This window comes from Scyliorhinus canicula, chromosome 20 (genome assembly GCF_902713615.1).
Source record: "Scyliorhinus canicula chromosome 20, sScyCan1.1, whole genome shotgun sequence".
NCBI lineage: Eukaryota > Metazoa > Chordata > Chondrichthyes > Carcharhiniformes > Scyliorhinidae > Scyliorhinus > Scyliorhinus canicula.
Genome location: NC_052165.1, coordinates 50,232,978 through 50,260,828, shown reverse-complemented (window position 1 = coordinate 50,260,828; position 27,851 = coordinate 50,232,978). Strand labels below are relative to the sequence as shown.

The following is a 27,851-nucleotide window of genomic DNA, read 5'->3' as shown; positions in this document are numbered from 1 at the left end:
TTTAGCTCCAACTCACTGTCATTGCCACTTTCTCGATGCTGACAGCCAGTGGGTGTTACTTCTGAAGACAGATGTTGTAAATACGAGTTGCTGCCGTTGTCTCACAATGGTGGGAGCAGGTGGGGATTTGAAATAATAGAGAAACGAGAAAATACATTCAAAAACAAAAAAGAGGTACAAAAAAATTCAAAAAGAACACAAGAGGCACAGAAAATACATAAATAACTAACAAAGCTGCACACAATTGGTTTTGGACCTCTTCCGATGAAGGTTTAGAAAAGGACCAAATTCCAGGTGAGTTATTTCAATGCAATCAAACTGAGAGTTTTAAAATGAACATATTTAAAATGGTTTGTTAATCCTGCACAAATTCAAAATCTGGTATTTTCCGTATAGTGTGGAAGGATTTTAAAATATATTTAATATTATGTTAAATAGAGGGCCAATGATAGGTGGAGGCAAGGGAGGGATTGACAAAGATGTTGTGAACAAAAAGACAAAGGAAATGGAAATGGTGGTGGTCAAGGCTAAGAACTGTGCTGATAGTGGCACATTACAAGATCAGGATGTGTTAATGGGAGAACAAATGTAAGCAGTGTGTCAAAGGGCAACCTGGGACAGGGAACAGATGGCCTTAGTGGGGTGGGGTGAGGGGAGGGGAGACGGTCGGAAGGAAAAAACAGATCAATGGAAGAAAGGAAAATGTTGGCCCAGCCAGCGAAGCGCACATCCTGTAAAAACAATTTTTTTTTAAAAATCAATAGAAATAAAAATGGGTGAAGATGGAGTAGTGGCGGCTGGTGTAGACACCTGGGGTGGCCACGTCCCGATTACAAAATGGACACTTGCAGAGATTGAAGAGAAAATTGGACAATGCTGAGAAAGCAAGCAAGTGCAAGGTTTGTCTGTGGATTGGAGTTTGCAGCTCCCAGACAAGACCGATACTGCAAAGCCATTAGCATACTAATGAGCCATCCCCGGGGACAAAAGAGAAACATTTAAGCAAACGATACCAAAGCAGACTCCCCGGCGCCAGAGGAGACTAAAACAAAAGCAGGCCAACGGCCACCTAGGGCCCGCCAAGCAATCAGGGCAGCCAACCCTTTATTGGAAGAAATCAATACAAGTCAAGATATAGTCCAATTAATTGGGGCCAAGTTCAAGGACCGCCCAAAAGCGCGCGAAGCCCCTTTGGGGTATAAAAAGAAGCCCCCAAGACAGAATTGTTCTTCTTGGCCTTGGCTCTCAGCAGCAAGAGACCTGCCTAGCAGCTGCACCAGGCAAGTAAGCGCAAAGTCAACGCACGCTACGAGATAGACGCTCCTAGCTACTATTCTTTCCAAGTTCGATGCCAGCAGCCTCAGAACCGGACAACGGCCATTGTTCCTCTGACTGAGTGGGCGCCCGAAGTTAAGTTTAGGCTTTTAGTAGTAGTGATAGTTTATTGAGTAGAGTTTGTGCATGAGTATAATTGACTGTGTGTGTAAATAAATGAGCATTGATTTCAAACTTACTAACTGGTGTATCGAGTCTTTGATCAGTATTCGGCTTTGAACCTTGTGGCGGTATCAAGAAGATACCTGGCAACTCTTCAGCTAATGTAATTAGAACTAAGGAAGGCGACCATATTAACCACCATAAACAAAGCCAATTAAGGAGAGAGCATAACAAGCAACACTGGGAACACTGGAACATCCGTGAGGTGGAAAGGTTTGTGGATAGTATGTATAGAGAGATGGTCACACTGAAGGTTAAGAGCCACAGACAGGAAGCGAATGGTGACCAGCAGGTGGAGCAAGAGGATGAGGCAGGCAGTGCAGGAATCTCCTGTGGCCATTCCCCTGCAAAACAGATTTTGATACCGTTTTGGATACTGTTGAGGGGAATGGCCTCTCAGGGAAAAGCAGCAGCAGTCAATTTAATTGCACCACGGTTGGCTCTGCTGCACAGACAGGGGTAAAATGTGTGGGAATGCAATAGTTATAGGGGATTTAATTGTCAGGGGAATAGATAGGCATTTCTGTGCCTGAGGAGGAGACTTCAGGATGATATTTTGCCTCCCTGGTGCTCGGGTCAAGGATGTCTCAGAGCGGCTATAGGCCATTCTGGAGGGGAAGGGTGACCAGCTAGTGGTGGTGGTACATATCAGTACCAATAGATTTTTTAAAAAGGGATGAGGTCCTAAAAGTCTGAATATTGGGAGTTCAAAGTAAGTTGGAAAGTAGGACAGCAAACGCAGTGATCTCAGGACTACTACCGGTGCCACGTGTTGTCAGAGTAGAAATAACAGAATATATCGGATGATTATGTGGCTAGAATGATGGTGCAAGGGGGAGGATTTCAGATTCCTGGGACATTGGGACCAGTTCTGTGAGGGGTGGGACCAGTACAAACTGGAGGGGTTACACCTGGACAGGACCAGGGCTGATGACCTAGGGCAAGTGTTTGCTATTGTGGTTGGGGAGGGTTTAAACTAGGATGGCAGGGGGATGGGATCCGAAGCAGGATGACAAGGAAAAGAGAAACAAGGACAGTAATGAAAGCAAGAACAGCAAAACGCACAAACGGTAGACAGGATAACCAAGGGCGAGAGCCGCAAAGGGCCACAGTACAAAGAAAAGTTAAGATGATTAGAAATGGCAAAAGGGCAAGCCTCAAGAATTTGTATCTTAATGCACAAAGCTTTCGGAATAAGGTAGATGAACTGATGGCGCAAATCGAGGTAAATGGATATGATCTCATAGCCATTAAGGAGACATGGTTACCAGGAAATCAAAATTGGGAACTTAATATTCAGGGATATTTGAAATTTTGGAAGAACAAAACGTAAGGAAAAGGTGGTGAGATAGTACTCTTAATAAGAGATGAAATGAGGACAGTTGTAAGAGATGATCCAGACACGGTTGGTGTAGGGTACTTAGTCCCACTAAGAAAAAGAAGACATTGGTAGGAGTAGTGTATAGACCCCCAAACAGTAGCCACGCTGTAGAAAAGGGTACAAATCCACATTCTCCCCGTGTCTGCATGGGTTTCACCCCAACAACCCCAAGATATGCAGGTTTGGTGGATTGGCCACGCTAAATTGGCCCTTAATTGGGAAAAATAAAATAAAATAATAGGGTACTCTAAATTAAAAAAAGAAAACGGTACAAATCAACAAATCGTTGGAGGAAAAAGAATAGAGCAATCATTATGGGTGGCTTTAATCTTCATGTTGTTTGGATTAATCTAGTTGGTACGGGTAGCTACGACAACAAATTCATAGAGTGCATTAGGGATAGTTTCCTGGAGTAATATGTCATAGAGCCAACCAGGGAACCAGCTATCTTGGATTTGGTAACGGGTAATAAGGCAGGTTTAATAAATGATCTCAGAGTAAAAGATCCCCTAGGAAGTAGTGATCATAACATGATAGAATTGAATAATCAGTTTGAGAGTGAGAAACTGTGTTTGACTTAAATAAAGGGAATTGCAATGAAATGAGGATAGAGTTCGCTAAAACGGACTGGGCAGATAGACAGTAAACAAAGCAGTGGCAGACATTTAAGGAGGCAATCGTGATGCTCAGCAAAAATATATTCCAAGACAGGGACAAACCAACCATGGCTAACCTAGGAAGTTAAGGAGAAAGAAAAAGCATATAAGTAAGCAAAGGTCAGTGATAGCCCCGAAGACTGGGGTAAATTCATAATTCAGCAAAGAGAGATTAAAAAGATAATAAAGCGGGAGAAAATAAACTATGAGGGAAATTAGCAAAGAAGATAAAACCTAACAATAAGTTTCTTTAAATATATAAATATCTAAAAAGGAAGAGAGAGGTCAAAGCGAACATTGGTTCCTTAGAAAATGAATCTGGGGGGATAATTATGGGGAACTAGGAAGTGACAGAGTAGTTAAACAGATATTTTGCATCAGTCTTTACGGTGGAAGATACTTCGAGCATCCCATTAATACTAAAGAATACGGGGAAGGAATTAAATACCATCACCATCATTAGAGACGCAGTATTAGACAAATGAATGGGACTAAAGGCAGATAAGTCCCCTGGCCCTGGTGGCTTGCATCCTAGAATCCTACAAGAAGTAGGTAAGGTAAAGTTGTCATAGTCCAAGATGACCAGGCTTTCTCCTTTGAGGGAGCGACAGAGATAGTGAATGCATTGGTTGTAATTTTCCAAACACCCTTGATTTCTGGAGAAGTTTTGGAGGATTGAAAAACTGGCAATGTGATAAACCTATTCAGAGAGAGAGGCAAAAAGTGGGTATCTGTAGGCCAATTGGCGTAACATCTATTGGTGGAAAAATATTAAAATCAATTATTAAGGAAGTAAATCATAATCCAATCAAACAGAATTCGCATGGCTTTATGAAAGGGAAATTGTCCCTGAATAATTTATTATAGTTTTTCGAGGACTTCTCAACCGGAGTGGATAGAGGGGATTCAGTAGATGTGTTGTATTTGGACTTACAGAAGGCATTCTGGTTTAGCTCACCAGGCTAAATCGCTGCCTTTTAAAGCAGACCAAGCAGGCCAGCAGCACGGTTCGATTCCCGTACCAGTGGCGCCGGAATGTGGCGACTAGGGGCTTTTCACAGTAACTTCATTGAAGCCTACTCGTGACAATAAGCGATTTTCATTTTCATTTCATTCGACAAGACACCATACGAAATGTTAAGTCATTCGATAAGACTTCATGGTGTTAGAGGTAGTATATTGGCATGGATAGAGAATTGACTAATGGGCAGGAAACAGTGAGTGGGGATAAAGGGTTATTTTTCAGGTTGGCGACCTGTAACCTGTGGGGTTCCAGAGCTCAGTACTGGGACCGCAACTGTTTACAAGATATATTAATAACTTGGAGGAAGGAAGCGAGTGTACTGAGCCAAATTTGAAAATGACACAAAAATAGGTGGAAAGGCAAGTTGTGAGTGGGACACAAACACTCTGCAAAGAGATATTGACAGGTTAGGTAAATGGGCAAAAAGTTGGGGAAAAATGGAGTATAATATGGGAAAATGTGAAGTTCATTTTGGAAGGGAGAACAAAAGAACAAAAGGCTATATTCTCTGATTTTGAGGCAATGTCCGGAGGATCCTTGGCTTTTTAACGTGGGAAAAATCGGCGGCGCCCCAGCACCTCCGACCGGTGAGGGACTAGCAGTTGCGCCATGTAAAACTCCCGGCCTCCACAAATAAACGGACGGAGAATTGCTGGGTACGTGGCCGCACATGAGCACGGTGATGACCTGCAGCGGTTGCGCTGTACAACATGGCACCGGCCGTGCACGGAACCGGCCTTCCAGATGGTGGGTAACAATAGACGACTCAGGGTGTCAGCATTGGCTCTGTGCGGTTCCGGGCAGTGCTGGAAGGAGTATTCGTACGCTGCGAACAAGAGGGGGTTATCGTATGATGGGAGGCTGAGTAGATTGGGATTATATTCACTGGAATTCAGAAGGTTGAGGGGGGATCTAATAGAAACAATCAAATGTTGAAGGGAATGGATAAGATAGAAGTAGAAAGCATGTTTCCACTGGTAGGTGAAAGTAGGACAAGAGGGCATAGCCTCAAGATTAGGTGGAGCAGATTTAGGACTGAATCAAGGAGGAACTTCTTCACTCAGAGGGTGGTTAAAGTATGGAATTCCCCACCGAAAGGAGTAGTAGACGCTACTTCATTGAATATATTTAAAGATAGGGTAGATGTTTTTTTGCAAAATAAAGGAATTACGGGATATGGCGAGAATGCGGGTAAGTGGTTCTGAGACCACGAAAAGATCAGCCATGATCTTATAGAATGGCGGAGCAGGCTCGAAGGGCCGGACGGTCTACTTCTGCTCCTAGTTCTTATGTTCTTATGAATCCGAGCCGAGGCAATGGGTGGAATCGCCTTGTCCTTAAAAATGTCCATCAGCGGGTTTATTTTTAAAATTTTTATAAATTTAGAGTACCCAATTATTTGGCGTGGCTAATTCACCTACCCTATACATCTTTGGGTTGTGGGGGGTGAGACCCATGCAGACATGGGGAGAATGTGCAAACCCCACAGTGACAGTGACCCAGGACTGGGATCGACCCTGGGACCTCGACGCCGTGAGGCAGCAGTGCTAACCACTGTGCCGCCCTGCAACAGCGGTTTATGTTCAGTGATCATCATAAAGTGTCAGTCGTAGATGTATGGATGGAATTTCTTCACTATGAATATCACAGCTAGACCCTCTTTTTCGATTTGTGCACAGCATCGCTCCGCATCGGTCAGGGTTCACGACGCATATAAAATCAGTCACTCAGTGTCATCGTCCCAATGATGGGAGAGGACTGCCCCTACTCCTTAGGGAGAAGCTTTGCATGTTAGTAGCAGTAGCCTTATGGGATCATAGTGCACCAAGATATTGGGCTTTAGAAAAACCTTTAAACAGAAGCACATCAGGTTAAAGTCACTACTGAGAGGTTATTAGTTTTAAATCACCAAAGGATCGATTTACAGTCTTTAGATTACAGAGGGAGAGACTCATACACCTTTTGGCTGTGACTGCAGCTATCCAGCTCTGAAAACAAAACTAAAACACACCATACAGTAAACAGCCTAAAAAGAAAGTAAAAAGCTGACACAGCCCAGCTCTACCCACTCTCGGACATCACTGCAGTAATAAACACCCATTTCTTAAAGGTACTCTCACTACAGATATTTATATACACACCCATTTATAAACACCCATTTCTTAAAGGTACTGTCACATGACACAGGTTTTCTTTGTTGGTGGCTCCTTTGATTAACACATCATCTAGGTACACTGCCATCCTAGGCAGCCCTCAAAGGATATTTTTCATTACGTGCTGAAAGATTCCACACGTCGATGAGACTCCAAAAGGCAGGCGGGTGTATTCATACAACCCCTTATTAATGCTGATGGTGACAAACTTCGTGGATGCTTTATCGAGCTCCCGCAGCCAACCTCTGCCCAGAAGACTGGGTCCTGGTCCTTGCACAACTATTAGGGAAGTTGGACTATCTGTTGTCCATGGGCGACTGGGGTCACCATGGTTCCTACGATTCGTAGAGGCTCTCCCGTGTACTTGGCCAACTTGGCCCTGGTGTCCCGCAGGCACAGTGGTGTGATGCCGGCTTGGTGGTCTGTTCTCCCACAATGGAGACACGGCTCCCATGTCCACTTCCATTTCCAAGGGGTGACCGTTGATCCGGAGTTTAACTTTGATTGGGTAATTATGGAGTGACGATGCAGTTCAACTGCATTAGTTCGACCTGTTCGGGCTGTTGGATTTGCAGGGCCCGGGCCTGAGGCGGCTTTGGCTTCCGGCCTGAGCAGTAGACGTACTGAAGATGCTGCCAGCCTTGCTTTGGACATATCCTTCGGCCACAGTTACAGCATCCATATACACAGTTGCACCCCAAAGTCTTCTGGGGAAGCTTCTCTAAGCCTGGAGTTTTGTGGCCATTGGCCATGCCGTTGTGTACCGTGGCTGAGTAGGGGACAGAGCGCGAAGGTGCTGCTGGGGAGTCGGCTTTCCGATACAAGGGATGTCTGACACAGAGCATGCTGCGGTCCATAGAACCTTGGAGCTCCTGGGTTAGTTTTTCAACATTTACCAGGACAGTGGGAGTTCTATGGCTCTTTTAAGATCCAAGGGGTTTCTACAAGCAGCTTGCGATATTGTTTATCTCACATAGCAGCCGGACCAGTAGCATCTCCGACAAGGATGGACAGTTTCCGAAGCCTGATCAGGAACTCCATAACAGGTACTCCAGAGAGTCTTCCGGCTGTATTGAACATTTTTTTTTGTTATAAATTTAGAGTACCCAATAAATTTTTTCCAATCAAGGGCAATTTAGTGTGACCAATCCACCTACCCTGCACATCTTTGGGTTGTGGGGGCGAAACCCACGCAAACACGGGAAGAATGTGCAAACTCCACACGGACAGTGACCAAGTGCCAGGATCGAACCTGGAACGTCAGTGCCGTGAGGCAGCAATGCTAACCACTGCGCCACCCTGCTGCCCTGTATTGAACATTTAGCGCTGGAGAATAACTGATGGTCTCAGGCCGTAGTGGTTTACCACTAAGTCCACCAGCTCAATAAAAGCTTTTGAATGCAGGGCCTCTGGGTAAGTTGGGCTCTTAATTATGCCGAATGTCTGGGTTCCACAGGCAGTCAAGAGGATTACCTTCTGTCAGTCATCAGCCTCTATGCCATTGCATGAACGAAATTGTGCATTCTTTCGGTGTACTGGGGTCAATCCTCAACACCCGCATCATAAGCTTGGGTTTCCCAAATAATGGCATTTTCTGGGTTCACTTCTTACCAGAGGCATTTTTCTTTTAAGAGGGCTGTCCAGAATCGCGTTCTTGCTCCTCGTCGCCAGTGTAATAATCCAGAAGAGACAAAGATAAAGGTTAAACCCAATTTATTTTAACTCAAAAGTAAAGCCGCACTCGCGGCATACAGCACTAATGCCCTGGACTAACAGTGGCTCCCAGTCCCAGTTTGGGACAGTAGTTAAAAGGCTCGATAACATGTTCCAGCTGGATGGGCCTCAGCCCGTTACCATGGAAACTCATACTCAAGGAGCCCCACAGGTCGATCAATGAGTGATTCCTCATGACGGTTATCAGAAAACTGAAATTAGAACTTATTCAAAGTCAGCTGCAAGTTTTAACACCTTGACACAAAAGGAGTAGGTAGAGGTGACAGGCTGCACTGTGGTCCAGACTCTCAGACCAATGGCTTTGGGGGGGAGAAGATCCATAGCAGATGCTGCTATGCCAATCTGAAGAAAGTAATGATTTTGGATGAACCACAAAGAGGAATGTTGGTACGGACACTGCAGCATGGTGGCACAGTGCCTCACAGCACCAGGGATTCGGATTCAATTCCAGTCTTGGGTGACTGTTGAGTTTGCACGTTCTCCAGTTGGGTGCTCCAGTTTCCTCCTGTAGTCCAATGATGTGCAGTTTAGGTGGATTGGCCATGCTAAATTTCCCCTTTGTGTCCAACAGGTTAGGTGCGGTTATGGGGATAGGGTGGGGGCATAGGTAAGGTGCTGTTTCGGAGGGTCGGTGCATACTCGATGGACTGAATGGCCTTCTTCTATACAGTATGGATTCTATCGCAGATTTCTGGTTCGAAGAAATGAGGTTTGTGAAGAGTTTGAGAAGACGGAATCACTAGGGGGCACCTTGTTATTGGAAGGCCCGTTGTTTCTTGTGCCACTCAGACACTTGTCACGCCAGTGATAGGCCTTCCCCTGGAATCAAGTACCCCCAGGGTAGAAGTCCCATCCATTGGAAGCCTCTTGCCATCAGCTCTTCTGCACTCAGCAGTTCCACTGGGAGGGCAGTGGGTGGTGCCGGTACTACACCCACCAAAGCCCCACTGAAACAGAGGATGTAGGAGCGGGAGTACGCCATTCGGCCCTTCGTTAAGATCAAGGGACCCATACACTGGTGATGATGGCAGGAACGTAGTTTATTGATTTAGATATGGCCTCATTGCAGTGAAGTGATCATTTGAGAAAAAGTGACAGCATCTGTCAAAGGTTTTAACTGATTTTGCCTGTCAGGTAAAACTATCATATTACTGAGTGTCGGCCAATAAAGATAAATTCCTGATCATAACGGAATACAGATTCCACATACATTTACATGCCACCAACAGCAGTAAATTGCAAACACAAAACGTGTAGATCATTCCAAGAGATAAAGGAATTCTGAACCACATACACAAATATAGCAAATAAAGTTATTCTGGTTACCACAAAACATAATGAAGATTTGGTTTTAACTGCTTTCCATGTCATTAAAATTGTTCGCATGACAACAAAGAACAGAGACAAAAATCAGCTACCTGCTTTCCCGTTTTATTCCTGTTCGTGTATTCAGCTCTGGTTTTACTAAGAATCCTGATGCCAAATCAAACGCATCTTCAAAAAGCATCTGTGAAAAAGGAGAGAATAAAGTAGGAGCACATGGAACAGAAATGATCATTGTAAAAATATCTGGCCATCTACACCATTCTACAGCAGATATTCCAGGAAAATTGAATGGGCTCATCTTTGAATACTGCGAAGCAGGGGATCAAATGAAGGATATGTACTTTTTTACACTTTTATTGGAATTTGGGCGTCACTGGCTAGGCCAACATTTATTGCCCATCCTTAACTGCCCTTGAAAATGTGGCGGCGAGCTGCCTTCTTAACCCGCTGCAGCCCCTGTGGTGTAGTTACACCCACAGCGCTGTTAGGGATTAATGCATCCTAATATTACTGGACGTTTTCAATCCCTTTTGGATATAAATGTGAGTTGACAAATTGTTTTTTTTTTTGACTAACTAGCTGCATATGCCTATATAATCGACTGGTGTGTGTATATAAATGGGGATCAGTTTAGCTCTGTTGGCTGGTTCGTGATACAGAGTGAGGCCAACAATGCGGGTTCAATCCCTGTACCGGTTATTCTGAGGTTATTCGTGAAGGCCCACCTTCTCAACCTTGCCCCTCGTCTGAGGTGTGGTGATCCTCAGGTTAAATCACCATCAGTCAGCTCTCCCCCTCAAAGGGGAAGCAGCCTGTGGTCATCTGAGACTATGAAGACTTACTTTTTATATATAAACTGGGGAGCAGGCTGGAAAAACACCAATGAAGTGAGTTATTAGGATACATTTTTGCATATAGCAATGCCCTCCTGTTAACCAGAATATAGAACATAGAACATAGAACAGTACAGCACAGAACAGGCCCTTCGGCCCTCGATGTTGTGCCGAGCAATGATCACCCTACTCAAACCCACGTATCCACCCTATACCCGTAACCCAACAACCCCCCCTTAACCTTACTTTTTTTAGGACACTACGGGCAATTTAGCATGGCCAATCCACCTAACCCGCACATCTTTGGACTGTGGGAGGAAACCGGAGCACCCGGAGGAAACCCACGCACACACGGGGAGGATGTGCAGACTCCGCACAGACAGTGACCCAGCCGGGAATCGAACCTGGGACCCTGGAGCTGTGAAGCATTTATGCTAACCACCATGCTACCGTGCTGCCCCTAATATGGTTAATTAACTGGAAGTACCTGCAGCCGGTTCACTTAGGATGGAAGTGGGCTATTTCTTTTTTAAATTTAGAGTACCCAATTCATTTTTTCCAATTAAGGGGCAATTTAGCGTGGCCAATTCACCTAACCTGCACATCTTTGGGTTGTGGGGACGAAACCCACGCAGACACGGGGAGAATGTGCAAACTCCACAAGGACAGTGACCCAGAGCCAGGATTGAACCTGGGACCTCGGCGCCTTGAGGCAATGGTCCTCACCACTGTGCGCTGGAAGTGGGCTATTAATGTTAGATTAGAGTTCAGATTGGGAATGTTGAACAAAAATCACAAGTGATGGAAAATCCAGTAGCTGCTTCCTCCCAGTCACTTGAAGCAGTGGGAATGACACAGTCTGTTCAGGAAAGGGGCTCAGTTGGGCAAGGGGAGAGGGGGAATGCACAGATATAAAAGGGAGGAAGAGATTATTTTTATAAATGTAACTAATAGCAGAACATCATTTGGTGCTACTCAGCTACTTAAATAGCCAGGTTATTTTCCCACACTGCAGCAATAACAGAGGGTAGGACGATATGTGTCAGTAGACCTGTCTTTCACATTGTAGGTTTTGTCATTTATAATCTTTTTTCTGTAGGAAAGGGAATAAATCCCCTGTCTTTTATTTGCCTATTAAGTAGACTTTTTAAAAAAAACTTTAATTAGCCTTGCATAGAAATTTCTTAATAAGATACCTCATCATGATTTGATTCTGAAGAACCACTCGCTCCCTGGCTATCTAAAGCTCTGTCTCTCACACTGCAGTCCATCTGCATAGGTATCTGCAAGGTGATTTGTTCTCCTGGAGACAAACACACCCTTTGGGAGCATTTTTTGAAGATAGCTTCCTTCTTCTCCCCAGACATTTCCTGCCAGAGGTGTGAAATTGCTTTTGATACAATGGGGAGGGTGATCTGTTCCATGGACACTATCCTGTTCTCCACTAAAAGGTCCACCGTTTCTTTGTAAAAATTCAGGTATCTGCCAGATAAAAAATTACAGTAAAGATCATTTCAAAACAATTTGAAAGTTAGAACAACCTGGCGTGCTTCAGCATCTAATTTTTACGTTTCTTTCTGTGGCATTTCCACTTATGACACAAGAATAATAGTGTTGCATATATGTCAATGTCATTGATCCAAAAATAACTTGTTGAAACAAATTCTATGATTCTATGATTTGATTTATTGTCACATGTACCGAAGTGCAGTGGAAAGTATTTTTCTGCGGCCGAGGGAACGTGCAGGGTTCAACCCTTAAGTTGCATTTAAAATTCTCTGAGTTTCTTGTTATTCGCTGCGCTCCTAATCAGGCAGCCTGCACTGCAAAAGGATAGGGTTTCCCTTTGCAATGCCTCATGAGGCGTTCCCAATCTTACGATCTTCGGGAAGTATGGTTATCAGGAAGAGAGAAATAAGTCCACTGAAAGAAGTTGAGAAAAAGTAGATGACACATTTTTTTTGCACGATTCCTCGAGTGACATTGGAAGAAACACACTCCCCGAATCAGAGAAAGGCTTCCAGCACAAATATACAAATAATGAATAAAATAACAATGCTCCAAGAACTCAAATAACATAAAGTAGGTTGTGCAATTACATGGAACAGGGGCATAAGACAGCGCTAATCAAGTCTGCACCCAAAGATTATGCAGTTGCACAGGCTACACCTGAAGAAATTCAGCGTTTAGAAAGATAGGGAAACACAGTCTGCAAAATAATTGATTTGTACTCTCTATCTAACGTTCAAACCAATGTTGTCAGCCCATTTGCCTCAGAGAATCTGCGTTTATTCTGCTCATAGGTGATATGTTTGTCCAGCAACAGGTACAGAACTGAATCCTTTCCTCACCCCGTTAGGAGTTTGCTGCTGAAGAATTGCTCATTTATTTTGGAAAACAGGGATTAATAGGGCAAGGAGAGGAGAAAGGCTATTTGAACACACTTGCAAGTGACTTAGTTAAGCTGTATTTCTCCACCCCCCCCCCCCCCCTCCACCCCTCCCCACCATTACCAACGGTAGCATTGACATGTGCAAAACTAACCCTTCAAATTCTATGAGGTCTGCTGAGGATTTTACAGGAGACTGGGAACAAACAGGTTTCAGATCACTTTCTGCAGGATGGCCTCTGTATTCTCTCAGCCACTGCCAAAGGGCCATCCTTGTCTTACCAGGTAGGCTTGCTGATGCCAAGTCACTGTGAAGGTAGGAAAAATGTGTTACCGATGTAAGCAAAGGGGAAAACATTAAGAATACAAAAATATTAGAGTTCAGGAGCACAATGGGTGGGATTCTCCGGTCCCCCAGCCGTGTGTTTTTCGGAGGTGCACTACTTGCTAGCAGTGGAATTCTTTCTTCCTGTGGTGTCCTTTGTGATTCTAATTTTAGGATGGTTGGCATAGTGTTCACAAAGACCACAAATAGCTTTAGATTGAACAAAGCTATTAATGTATTAACACTACTTATTTGCACTTGACACTTACTCCTATATAATTCAGTTGATAATAAACATATAATCTACACTCATCTACTACTAATCTGAACTATTACATTAACTATGATCTGCTCTCACTCACACTATCTTTCATTCAGTGTGTTCTCTATCTTTCTCCTCAACCTCTTACCCACAAGGCTTAGATGTCTTATATACTTGTACATCTCGCTCCCTCTAGTGGTTGATTTAGACATTACATTAATCCTTGCAGTTCTTACATTTATGATAATGTCACACCTCCAGCCGCTTGTCAATGGAATTTCCCACTGAAATCACTCTACGCAGGTAACCCATGGATGGGGGAGCGCTGCCAGCAAGAAAACAGAATCCCAACGGACAGAGGATTCCAAGGGGTGCAGTTTGGTCGTTTAAAATCAGAATATTATAGTTTTGAATCAAATTTCAAATAAAGTTGTTCATTTTCAGTCATATTTTTATCAAGATTCTTGGGCGCGATTCTCCGCCCCCATGCCGGGTGGGAGAATAGCGGGAGGGCCTCCCGACATTTTTCACGCCCTCCCGCTATTCTCCCCCCCCCCCCCCCCACGCCCGACCCACGCCACAAATCGGGGCTCGCCGTTTTTTACGGGCAGCGACGATTCTCCGAGGCCAATGGGCCGAGCGGCCGGGCCTTCACGCCTGTTTCAACACGGCAGCAAACACACCTGCTTGCTGCCGTCGTGAAATGGGCGCCAGATGACCGTTTGGGGCATCTGGGGGCCCGATTGGCACGGCAGTACCACGGCCGTGCCAAGGCGGGTCATGCGTCCGTAACGAACGCACTTTTTTCCCTCCGCCACCCCGCAGGATCAAGCCGCCACGTCTTGCGGGGCAGCTGAGGGAAAAGACGGCAACTGCGCATGCGTAGGTTGGCGTTGTCCAACCTGCGCATGCGTGGCTGACGTCATCGGCCGCGTCAGCCGGCATGACACTTGGCGTGCGGCCTTGACGACTGTCGTCAAGGCCGCACCGCCATGACGCACGGGGCCACGCTCCTAGCCCCGCCCGGGGGGGGTAGAATCGGCCCCGGAAGTGGGCGTGAAGGCTGCCGTGGGTCACGGCCTGTCCCACGGCAGTCTTTACGATACTCCGCATTTGCGGAGAATCTCGCCCCTTATATTTCAAGAACGTAAACTAGATTTATGGCTCCGAAATGTCTGCTTTCTGATCCTTGCACTTTCTCTTTTAAACTGCTGACGTATCGCTGACTTTTGCACTAAGCAGAAATGCATATATAGAGTCATAGATGTTTACAGCATGGAAACAGGCCCTTCGGTCCAGCTTATCCATGCCGCCCAGTTTCTATCAGTAAGCTAGTCCCACTTGCCCATATTTGGCCCATATCCCTCGATACCCACCCTGCCCATGTAACTAACTGTTTTCTAAAGGAAAAAATTGTACCCGCCTCCACCACTGCCTGGCCACAGTTACATTTGAATGTAGAGACAGTAACTGGATGTACATCTGCTAACATTGCACCACTATCAGTGAGAGAGTGATTAATCCTCTACTAATATTCCAACCTCATTCTTTCCTCTGAACTAGTCATATCAAATTTCCCAACACATCCCACCACTCTCCTTATTCCTTAAATCTACTGCAATCAACATACACAAATGAAGTGCTGAAATCCCAAATGGGCTGGTAAGTAGAAAAAGCAAGGAAACAATGTATACTGTTACAATTCCTGTGGGGAAACCACAAAGTAAAATAATCAAATTTTCTAAATGACCTCCAAATGAAGAAACTCCATTTCTTCACTTTTTGAAGCTTTTACTTCAACATAAATCAGACCAACGCAAATTGCACACGAATTAACAGTCAAATGATACTTCAAATAAAAAGGTGAATTTCACTTTAAATAGTCAGTGCAACATAGATATGCGTGACACAAGAACAGGCATTCGCATCACACCTTACACAAATGTGGCACTGATAGCTACACAATTCCATAATATGTTGTTCTTTATGAAATGAAATGAAAATGAAAATCGCTTATTGTCACGAGTAGGCTTCAAGTTACTGTGAAAAGCCCCTAGTCGCCACATTCCGGAGCCTGTCCGGGGAGGCTGCTATGGGAATCGAACCGTGCTGCTGGCCTGCTTGGTCTGCTTTAAAAGCCAGCAATTTAGCCCAGTGAGCTAAACCAGCCTCTAAAGCCCCTTTATTCACGCAGGATAGGTCAGGGGCCTTATCCGATCAGACAACACCGTTGAATTTCACAGTACGATTATTTAGTACATATTCTCGTTGGGAGGGACAGTCTACCTTTAAGAACAGAAGGATGACTACACCACTGAATGCAGAGGGAGTTAGCAGCACAGGAACTGCTCAACTATATGTTCCAATCAGATAAATGAAGAGGCAGCACAAAATCTGAATGCTGCGTATGTCCACCTGAACTGGCATGGGCAGGTCATAAGTGTCACAAACCACATTGATCTTATCTGCGAGGGTACCCCAACTTGGAACACTGGTTTGTGGGGTGTACACATTTGGTTTTTGTAATGGTGTGAGGAGACAAGTAAAACCCCAGTGAGAATAGGTAGCCCAGTCGCCATGTAACAATTATTAAAAGACTATTTATTAAATGCACATGAACAGGACTACTCTACCCTACAATAATTAAAGTTTGTGAATTATTAAACACACACACAGCTGATGTAAAATGTACCTCTTGTTCCAAAATATATTTACGATACCTGAACTCCTTAAGGTTTCTGTTGCCCAAACACCATCCAAATTAAATAAATCTCTAAGTTATGAAGCAGCAGCTTATAATACAATACAGGGGTGATAATCAAGTCTGGAAAACGTCTTGTCCTGGTCAAGTGAAGATATTTAAACTGCCTTTACAAAGGTTTTCTGCACTTCCTTGGCTCCAAGACATAGAGGCTGTCAGCTGTAAATTAGCTTGTCTGCTTCTGCCTGCTAGGTGTTAACTGGCCTGCCTTGTTTCTGTGGATCCAGCCAATTATACCTTTGTTTCCACTTTGATTTTACCTTCTGTTAATTTGGCTGTTTGCCCCTATCAAATTCCTTGACTCTGGACATTATAATACGTATACCTCATTGATCTTCCCAATCGTCTGGGCACACTGTTTCTACTAATATTCTATTCACATCTGATTCTTATCTAAAATGCCTTATATTATTATTGGGAGTGATGCACCTCATCCAACCTTTTGCATACTGACTACTGCTGTCTCTAGGAAGATTTCTACTTGTTGCCAGTCAGGTCACATTCTATTATGTTTTGTTAAATTGGTTTTACAGCTGTTGCCAGGCAAATTCATGACACATGAATAGGGCAGCACGGTAGCATGGTGGTTAGCATCAATGCTTCACAGCTCCAGGGTCCCAGGTTCGATTCCCGGCTGGGTCACTGTCTGTGTGGAGTCTGCACGTCCTCCCCGTGTGTGCGTGGGTTTCCTCCGGGTGCTTCCTCCCACAGTCCAAAGATGTGCTGGTTAGGTGGATTGGCCATGCTAAATTGCCCGTAGTGTCCTAATAGTAAGGGGGGGGGGGGGGGGGAGTTGTTGGGATACGTGGATTTGAGTGGGGTGATCATTGCTCGGCACAACATTGAGGGCCGAAGGGCCTGTTCTGTGCTGTACTGTTCTATGTTCTATGTTACAGCCGGGATGACCAAAAAAGTAACAAAATCTAATCTTTTGTCCCAGACTTCTAATGTTGAATCCTTAATACTTGACAGGTGATTAATTGGCTTGAGACAGTGCTTCCACATTCATTGGGGAGGAAGTCCAGCCTCCAAGAGCTGCAGTGATACAAAATTCTGGCAGTTCTCTTGTCCCTGCTAAGTCACTAAGGCCAGTGGCCACAGCCGGTACATCAGCCTTCTCTGAAGAAGAGGAGCCATGGAGTCCAAGGTATTGCGGAAGCAAAGCCGGCAGGAGCAGCAAGGTGTGTGGACACGACAAGGAGAAAATGGCAGGAAGACTTGGGGTTCGGAATAGGGTGCGGAATCTGGAGCGAAGCACTGCACAGGTCAACTCTACCTCCACATGCGCGAGGCTCAACCTCCACGCTCCTTGCTGCTCCTGTCGGCCTTGCTCCCGCAATACCCTGGACTCCGTGGCTCCTCTTCTTCAGGGAAGGCTGAGTGTGGGGCATAGGGCAGGGGTAAGGGAAAGGTTGGGGAGAGTGATTCTACCTTGTGGGGGGAGGGGGGGGTCGTCCATTAGATACAGGGGCCTCAAAAAAGGAGACACCCCCGCAATCCCCCCCTTGCCTGGCCAGCAATCCTCAACCTGACATTTGCCGCAGGTGAAGTCCCAGTAGCAGCGGGAGGTAGCGTTTAGACAGCCATTAACAGGCCACCTAAGGGTCTCAATTGGCCCACAAGCAAACAGGCCACTCAACACTTCTCCCGTCACTGGTAACATTGCAGCGGGGGCAGTAAGGACAGTTAGGGTGGGGGGTTGTGGGGAAGGGCACGTGGGGAAAATGGGCCTTAAGTTTCCTTGTGAAGCCTGGAGGAGCAATCCTACTCCCGCAAGGAAAGTGAAAGTATTTTTCAAAACTTATCTCTTTGCGCCTTTCCTGACTAGTTTCATCTGACAGGGGAACCAAAGTGGTTTCCTTGTTCAGATCACTGGTTACATTATGTCATCAGAGTCTGATCCTCCTATTTAAAAATAACTCTGCAGGCGAAAAGCAGAACATCATTCTGGCCTCCCCATCCACCCAATTTATATGGGGTCAGGTTGCTGGTACCAAACAAAGTTGACACATTAACCAGAGGGGAATCGACTGATACAATATCATGGTCACCACGTGCTTTAATCACCCAATTAAATGTGAAAGTACCAAAAGTCTGTTTTCAAACTGAAAGTTAATGACTGCCTTGAACATTCAAAATAACAAACCAACAATTAGCAGGGATTTTGTAATGTTCAACGGTATGGTCACAACTATGGCAAAAGGTAAAGATGAAGCTCTCATCATGTGCGGAAAATAAAATGAGCTGCTCATAATGGGACAAAATGAACTGAAACACGCTGAAGAGCAAGGTCAAAGCATTCTCGATCCATGAAGCATATTTGAATCATAATTCATATGATGAGGCAATGAATTTGCCCGGAAAAATGTATCCCATTGGAAAAAAACGGGCGTTATTTCAGTGTCCATGCTGAACTAATTATTCCTGTAAGTATCACTGCATTGTTTCTCATACTGTACCAATGCTCCTTGTAGTAATTGATGTATTGTTCTTTTATTTCTTCCAAATTTGATGGATGCCCATCTTCCAAATGATATGCTTCTGTCATTTTGCAAGATATTAAAAAGATGAATCAGATTTGTGAAGATCACAACAGAGCCATTTAGCTACAATTTGAAATGCTGTCGAACAAATATTGCCAGAAATTTATAGGAACGAACTGAAATGATGCATTTAATTCTGTTCATAAGAATACCACATAACCAGAGGCGTAAAGCGTTTTGGGCATTGTCAAAGTGCCAATGCCGAAGGAGGGAGGTTGCCCAGATGCTTGCGAGGTGGGGGAGTGCTCTGATGCTTTTGGGGGTGGGAGGGAGGTCGCCTGATGCTTGTGGTGTGGGAGAGTGCCCTGATGCCCTTGGAGTAGGTTGCGCTTCTGCCTTTAGGAGGGGGGAGGTGCCCCAAAGCATGTGGGGGTACCCTCCGTGTCCATGGGGGGGGGGGGGGGGGGGGGTGTTTACTTTTGGGCAGAGCAGGGTGCCCTTTAAAGATAATACCTGATCTCTCTGGAACGGGCCTTGCTCGCTCTATCAGGCCCCGCCCCGCCAGAGTAACAGCGTATATCACACCCCACATTCTCTGTGCACAGTGTCAGAATATCCAGAGCGCAAACTCGGCTGTGCAGCTGGAAAGCTGCTCTCTGGTTTTCTGTCTGAAACTGACTCCGACAAATCAAGGGAAATTCCTCCCTTTATGTCTATCCTATCAGGTCCCATCATTTAAAAAACCTTTGTTAGGTCACGTTTCAGCCTTTTCTCTCTTTTCTACAGAAACATGCCTTGCCTATAGTTTCAGTTTTGTTACCGTTCTTGTGAATCTTTTTTTTCCCTCCGCGCTGGTGCCTCTATATCCTTTTTATAATGTGGTGTCAGGACTGTGCAAAGCACTCCAAGTGAGGTCTAAGCAAGGTTCAATACTGGTTTACGGTAACTTCTCTACTTTCCAATCATATCCATCACAAACATTATTTGTGCATATGTAACCCTAAATCACTTTCCTCCTCCAATCATTCATCAATCTGCTTCTGTAATTTGATAGGGAGCAACCTTTAATCCAAAGTGAACTTAACATATCTATTTAAGCTCATTGCAGTTATCAGAGCTCAGTGACTAACCTCTTTGCTTGCTGATGTTGGCCGTAAATTAGAAAAGGGAGTGAATCATTTTAATAGTCTTGTATATACTAACCTTTCAGTTTCAGCAAATTTTCTAGCTTTCTTTCTAAATCCAGTATGTAGTTCTTTGCCTTACGAAGTACTTGCCACTTTAAATAAAATATAATAGCAAATGTTTAGCTGTTGCCATAACGAAAATCGTTTAATTCAGCGGCGTCACTGTTGCTAAAATAATCTGTTGTTTGCTCAGAGTAAAAGGGACAGTCTCATGCTATATTGCTCGTGTCAGCTCTTGTGTAGTGCCCCCCCTCACCTCCCTGAAGAGGAGAACAATTCTTTCTTGCCTGATGCTGTACAGCATGCCTATTTCTATCACCTTTAAGCAGATGGAGATAGCAGACCTTACAGGCATGAAGTGTAATGGAGATATCAGCCGGGGTTTTCGTCTACATGTCGGGTGCACAGAATCGGAAGAATTCCCAGTTCCACAAATCTGACTTCTAAAAATAGCTGCCCATATTCAGATTTTTGATCCAGGGCAAGCTCGATTAGAGGTCGGCCCTTGGAGAACTGAGGAGGCTGCTGGATGCAGAGGTAGACTGGACAGAAAGCCAGCCTCGGGTACAGTGTCCAACATTATTTTAAGACAATTAAATATGAAAAGTCCCTGCAGTCCTCAGCCACTCCCCCCCCCCCCCTCGCCAAACACTCACCATGCCCCATTCATTCCAGCCCATGCTTGTCATGCCATGTACCCACCCTTCATACCTTCCATGCCAACCCATATCCCTCTATCCTCCAGTGGCCCTTTGTAGCCCCTATGCGACTCAGTGCCAACTCATACCAATCCATGTCACCCCACCCACTCACCATCCTTTCACCTACCATGCTAACTCATCCTGTATCCACCCTGGGCAGACTTCAGGTTCCATGCAGAGATGAGGTAAAATAAAGTTCTACAAAATAAAGTTCTAAGTGCCTATTGCAGGTTTCACTATATTGAAAAAAAAAGAACCCTCATTCATAAAAAAGTTTTTTAATAGATTTATTTTCCTTCAACTAAATAAAGCTGTAAAACAATGAACATTTCACTGAAGTACTCAATCTCTTATAACTACCAATGGAATGCATAGCCCCACTTGAAAGAGTCTATAACCACTTGTAGCTGTCAGTCAAATTGTGAAACAGCAGGCAGCCCACTGTGTTAATTGAGGGTTGTGAAATCAGTCATGCAACAGCAATCCAGTAATGGAAACCCTCAAGCTTATGTCAACATGCAGAGTGAAATCGCAAACAATCATTTTTTAAAATGCCTTGACAGAAGCTTTTGATAGTTCCTCTTGGCACTTTTCAAGGTCCTCTTGATAGTTTCTCGTGGCCCGTTTGAGAGCTCTGTTGACAGTTCCAATGAGCTTGACAGTCCTGGGCTAACAAAATCGGACTTCAGTGAAGGCAGCTGATAATGTAAATGTCCAGCTGCCTCCGTAAGCTGTGCATTGGTGAAACGTGAGACACCCTCATTCCCTTCCCTAACAAAACGGGACGTGCCCCTGACTCATCATGGCAATAATCTGGGCCAACTTTTCTCATTTTCAAAACTTATTACATTTCGTCTCTTACCCTTTCAATATAAAATTCAACGTATTTCACAATATACACTAGTGTCATATGTGTGTAACTCTGATTTCTGTAATATAAACAAGATCTGAATCTATGTACAATGCTGCAGCATAATTTAAAAAACAAGACCTATCCTCGAAAAATAACTCTTGAAACCCTTTTATCCTGGACGTAACTTGCTACCCAGTTTCAGGTGACAAGCAACTATCGCTCAGTTAAAATCAGAAAATTCTGAGGAAAGGTCTTGAACCTGAAACATTAACCCTGTTTTTCCCTCCACAGATATTGCCAGACCTGCAGAGTATTTCCGGCATTTTCTGTTTTTATTTTAGATTTCCAGCTTCTGCAGTATTTTCCTTTTGAACTGTTTCTCAAACCTGTCTTACTTTTGAAGTGGTCCTCTTAGTCCTCTTGGACTGAGGACATACTGTGTCTCGCAGGTGATTGAAAAGACCTGCCAGCTTTGCACGATGTCGAGCTTGAGAAAGGCGGCGGCGAGCCACCCGAGGTTCCACTTCCTGCAGCATCGCCAAGAAACTCGAGCTAGCATCTGTGTAAGGACTAGTGCAATCTCCAGAACTCTCCATTTAAATCTGAAATCCAGGAGCAGATATAGACTTGTAAACCGTTAAACATGAATAGCATAGCTGTCCTATTACAACAAATTAGACTCCTAAGAATAGTTTCTGTGACACTCTCTTAATAAACATGGAGCTTCATGGATCGTTTTTTAAAAAAAATAATGTATCCTTCTTTTTCACATTTTCTCCCAAGTTTACACCCAACAATAAATAATAATCAGTAACGAATGTAATGTCAATCCCCATATCAATAACAACGATCCCATCCTCCCACCAAACCCCAAACATTGGCCCGCATGTTAACATAAACAAATGACAAAAAGGAATCAGGAATCATCCAGTCACCATTAACACACACAGCCCCCCTCTCCCCAACCCTCCCAGCCCCCAATCCCCACTAATGTTCGGTGTGATCCAATTCTCGAAAGTGCATAATGAATAACGCCCATGAATTGTAGAACCCCTCCATCCTTCCCCTCAGTTCAAATTTGACCTTTTCAAGCGTTAAGAATTCCAGCTGGTCCCCCCACCACTCCAGGGCACAGGGTGGAGAGGCTGCTCGCCATCCCAACAGGATCCGCCTTCGGGCGATCAACGAGGCAAAGGCTACAACATCTGCCTCCGCGCCCGTTTCTAACCCCAGCCGGTCCGACATATGGCCTCCCGAGGGCCCAGGTCCAGTTTCACACTAGCGTAGACTCTCTTAAGGCGAACTTTATTTTCTCGAGGCTGAGAAACCCATCCATGTTGTTAACCCAAGTCTCTACACTCGGGAGCTTCGAGTTGCTTCACATTAATAAAATCCGTCTCTGGGCTACTAGGGAGGTAAAGGCCAAGACGTCGGCCTCTTTCGCCCCCTGAACTCCCAGATCTTCGGACACTCCAAAGATCGCGATCTCTGGACTCGACCCCACCCGTCTGTTAAGCACCTTGGACATTGCCCTCGCAAACCCTTGCCAGAACACTCTAAGCTCCGGGCATGCCCAAAACATGTGGACATGGTTTGCTGGGCTGCCCTTGCACCTCATACAACTGTCTTCTACCCCAAAAAACTTGCTCATTCTCGCTGCCGTCATGTGTGCCCGGTGGACCACCTTAAATTGAATTAGACTGAGCCTGGCACATGATGAGGAGGAATTAACCCTGCCCAGGACCTCTGTCCACAGACCCGCTTCCAACTCCTCACCTAGCTCCTCTTCTCACTTGCCCTTGAGCTCCTCCACCGGGGTTTCCTCCGCCTCCTGTAGTTCCTGGTAGATATCTGACACCCTCCCCTCCCTCACCCAGGTGCCGGAGACCACCCTGTCCTGTATCCTCAGTGGCGGCAGCGTCGGAAAGGCCACTACCTGTTTTTTCAGGAAGGCTCGTACTTGCAGATATTTAAAAGCGTTTCCTGGCGGCAGATTAAATTTGTCCTCTAGCGCATTCAAACTGGGAAAGCTTCCGTCTATGAACAGATCTCCCATCCTTCTGATGCCTGCCCTCGGCCAGCTCTGGAACCCACCATCCATCCTACCCGGGACAAACCTGTGGTTGTTGCATATCGGGGTCCAGACCGACGCTCCCTCCACCTTCTTGTACCTCCTCCACTGCCCCCAGATCCACAGTGTCGCCACCACCACCAGGCTTGTGGAGTAACGGGTCGGCGAGAACGGCAAAGGAGCCGTTATCAAAGCTCCCAGACCAGTACCTTTACATGGCGCCGCTTCCAGCTGCTCCCACGCCACCCCCCCCCCCCCCCCCCATCCCCCACATCCTAATCATAGCTATATTAGCCGCCCAGTAGTAGTTCTGAAAGTTCGGCAACGCCAACCCACCCACCCTCCCCGACTACGCTCCAACAGCGATCTCCTGATTCACGGGGTCTTATTCGCCCACACAAAGTCCGTAATGATCCTACTCACCCGCTTAAAAAAAGGCCTTAGGGATGAAGATGGGGAGGCACTGAAAGACAAACAGAAATCTGGGGAGGACAGTCATTTTCACAGTCTGCACCCTCCCTGCCAGTGACAGTGGGAGCATGTCCCACCTTTTAAAGTCCCCTTCCATTTGCTCCACCAACCAGGTCAGGTTGAGCCTCTGCAGGGCATCCCATTTCCTGGCCACCTGTATACCCAGGCAACGAAGACTTTTCTCTACCATCCTGAGCGGCAGCTCTTTCAGTCTCTCCTCCTGCCCCTTGGCCTGGATCACAAACAACTCGCTCTTTCCCATGTTCAGTGTGTACCCTGAAAAACTACCGAAATCTCTCAGGATCCACAGAACCTCCCCCATCCCCTCCCCAGGGTCCGAAATGTACAGGAGCAAATCATCAGCGTATAGTGAGACCCGATGTTCCACTCCCACCCCTCCCACCCAAACCAGTCCCCGCCAGTTCCTCGAGGCTCTCAGCGCCACAGCTAGTGGTTCTATAGCTAGGGCAAATAGTAAAGGGGAGAGGGGACACCCCTGCCTCGTTCCCCAGTGAAGCTCGAAGTACCCCGACCTCAGCCGGTTTGTACATACACTTGCTACAGGCGCCTGGTACAGCAATTTCACCCAGCCAATAAAGCCCTCACCAAACCTGAAACTCCCCAGCGTTTCCCACAGGTACTCCCACTCCACCCGGTCAAAGGCTTTCTCTGCGTCCATCGCTGTTACCACCTCCGCCTCCCCTCCCTCTGAGGGCATCAGCATAATATTCAAAAGTCTCCGGACATTGGTATTGAGTTGGCTGCCTTGAACAAACCCAGTCTGGTCTTCCTCTATCACCTCTGGGACGCAACCCTCAATTCTACTGGCCAGATTCTTAGCTAGCAATTTGGCATCCATGTTTAAAAGCAAAATCGGCCTGTACGACCCACAATGTTCCGGGTCCTTCCCTCTTTTAAGAATGAGTGAGATCAAAGCCTGTGACATTGTTGGGGGAAGGGTTCCTTTCTCTCTCGCCTCATTGAAGGTCCTCATCAGGAGTGGGCTCAATATTTCCGAAATTCTTTTCTAGAATTCTACCTGGTAACCATCCGGCCCTGGGGCTTTACCCGATTGCATGCCCTCTATACCCTTGACAATCTCCTCCAATTCAATCGGGGCCCCCAGCCCCTCCACCAGGTCCTCTTCCACCTTTGGAAACCTCAACTGATCCAAACATTGCCTCATCCCTTCTGCTCCCATCGGGTGCTCCGACTCGTATAGCTTACTATAGAATTCCTTAAATACTCCGTTCACCACCCACCCCCCCCCCCCCAGCCTGGATCCAAGACCGTGTTACCCTCCTTATTCTTTACTCCCCCAATTTCCCTGGCCGCCTCCCTCTTTCTTTGTTGGTGTGCCAGCATTCCAATCGCTTTCTCCCCGTACTCATAGACTGCCCCCTTGCCTTCCTCAGCTGTGCTATCGCTTTCCCTGTGGTCAGCAGTTCAAACTCCGCCTGCAGACTCCGCCGCTCCCTAAGTAGCCCCGCCTCGGGGGCCTCCACGTATCTCACTTGGAGTATCTCCACTAGTCTCTCCCTCTCCGCTCTTTCTCTCTTTCCCCTATGGGACCGAATTGAGGAGTTCCCCTCTGACAACCACCTTCAGAGCCTTCCAGACCGTTGCCGCTGCTACCTCACCCGTATCGTTTGCTTCCAGGTAATCCTGGATGTTCCTGCTAATCCGCCCACAAACTTCTTTGTCCGCCAGCAGCTCCACATCCAGTCTCCAGAGTGGGCGCTGCCCTCTCTGCTCACTAAGCCGCAGGTCCACGCAATGCGGGGCATGGTCCGAGACTGTGATTGCTGAGTATTCTGTCCCCACCACCTTTGGGATTAATGCCCTGCTCAAGACAAAGTCTAGGTGGGAATAAACCTTATGAACGTGGGAGAAAAAAGAGAACTCCTTCGCTCTCGGCTGCGCGAACCTCCAGGGATCCAACCCCCAGCTGCTCCATAAAACCCTTCAATTCCTTAGCCACTGCCGGTCGCTTCCCTGTCCTGGACTTCGACCGGTCCAGCTTGGGGTCAATGACTGTGTTAAAGTCTCCCACCATGATCAGGTGGTGTGACTCTAAGTCTGGGATTTTGCCTAGCATGCGTCTCATAAATTCCACATCATTCCAATTCGGAGCGTAGACGTTAATCTGAGCCTTTATCAACTTGTGTTTGTACTTCTAGTATTTATGAATCTTTGTACCCAGGGATTCAGCTTGTTTATCCCATTTAGTTGTTCACTTTTCAAGAAATAAGTGTTTTCCTTTCCACAAAAATAAGCTACCTCACACTTTCCATTTCATTTGCCCACTTTATCTGAAAGTCTGTTTATGTTTTATATTTCAGGTGTACAAACCACATTATTACCTCCAACCCTGATTTTATATCATCTGAACATATTTACAATGAGTCCAAATCATTTATGTGTAACACAGTGGCCATAGCACAGATCCCTGTGTGGCATTTCCCACTTTCTGCCAATCTGAGAAACATCCTAAACTGTTACCCTCTGTGTTTTATAGCCGTCTTTTATTCCTTTCTGCTACTTTGCTCCAAGACCCAATACCCTGCTTGTTGTTCTGAATCTCTAATGTAGCTTATGGTTCGATTCCCGTACCAGCCTCCCCGAACAGGCGCCGGAATGTGGCGACTAGGGGCTTTTCACAGTAACTTCATTTGAAGCCTACTCGTGACAATAAGCGATTTTCATTTCATTTATTGAAGACCTTCTCAAAGTTCTTGCATCACCTTTGTCTTTGTGCCAGTCCGACACTGGAATTCAATTGTTGGCAAATGTTAGCTGTACAGATAAATGCTGAATGTCCTAAATAACAATACAGGGAACTTTGCTTTAGAAGTTGAAAATGTGAGTTATTTAAAAGTAGTTATTTAGTGGTACAGAACTTGAGTATTGCTGAAAAGGGGAGATTCGTCGAAGCTTTTTGTCTTGCACTCATCTGCAACTTCACAAGAATACCGATGTCAGGGGAAAAGAACAATTTATACAAACTTACAAAGTTGCCGATAAGACAATCTTATAACATGTGGAACTGTGAGAATTTCAACATGCATACTGACCAGTGAAGGTAGGCTTGTGGTAGTTTGTACTAATGAACTCCTGACAGATCTCTCAACGAGTACAGTAAGGAAATTATTATATGCAGCTGCAGATTTAAATGTAGCAAAGGTATCTTCTACATATCGGAAATGTAACTCGCAGAGTTGACCAGGGAGAACCAGTAGATGTACTTTATTTCGACTTTCAGAAGGTTTTTGGCACATAGCAGTTTTCCATGTAAAGTTAAAGCACATGGGATTGCGGGTAGTGTCTTGAGATGGATAGAAAGCCGGTTAGCAGACAGGAAGCAAAGAGTTGGAATAAATGGATCTTTTTCCAATTGGCAGGCAGTGAATAGTGTGGTACTGCAGGAATCTGCTGGAACCCAAACTGTTCACATTAAATATTAATAATTGGATGAGGAACTAAATGTATTATCTCCAAATTTGTAGATGATACAACGTTGGGTGGGAGGGTGAGCTGTGAGGAGGATGCAGAGATGCTTCAGCAGGATATGGACAGGCTGAGTAAATGGGTATATGCATGGCAGATGCCGCATAATGTGGATAAATGTGAGGTTATCCACTTCGGTAGCAAAAATAGGAAGGCAGATTATTACTTTTATGAGTGTAAATTGAGAAAAGGTAGAAACTCAGCAAAACCTTGGTGTCCTTGTGCATTAGTCGCTGA

General features: G+C 45.5%; 1 protein-coding gene across 1 annotated transcript in view; it reads right to left on the bottom strand.

Annotated features, from left to right (window-relative positions):
- LOC119955118 (stimulated by retinoic acid gene 8 protein homolog) overlaps positions 1–27,851 on the bottom strand; it is a 56,836-nt gene that overhangs the window by 21,749 nt on the left and 7,236 nt on the right. The window contains exons 2-7 of the mRNA XM_038781006.1: positions 21,961–22,167; positions 20,028–20,103; positions 18,801–18,882; positions 13,149–13,301; positions 11,801–12,086; positions 9,864–9,952 (exon numbers count right to left, since the gene is read on the bottom strand). Of these exons, the coding sequence (XP_038636934.1) occupies positions 9,864–9,952; positions 11,801–12,086; positions 13,149–13,301; positions 18,801–18,882; positions 20,028–20,103; positions 21,961–22,161 (887 nt within the window). The 5' untranslated portion in view covers positions 22,162–22,167. The remainder of the gene's footprint in view (positions 1–9,863; positions 9,953–11,800; positions 12,087–13,148; positions 13,302–18,800; positions 18,883–20,027; positions 20,104–21,960; positions 22,168–27,851) is intronic.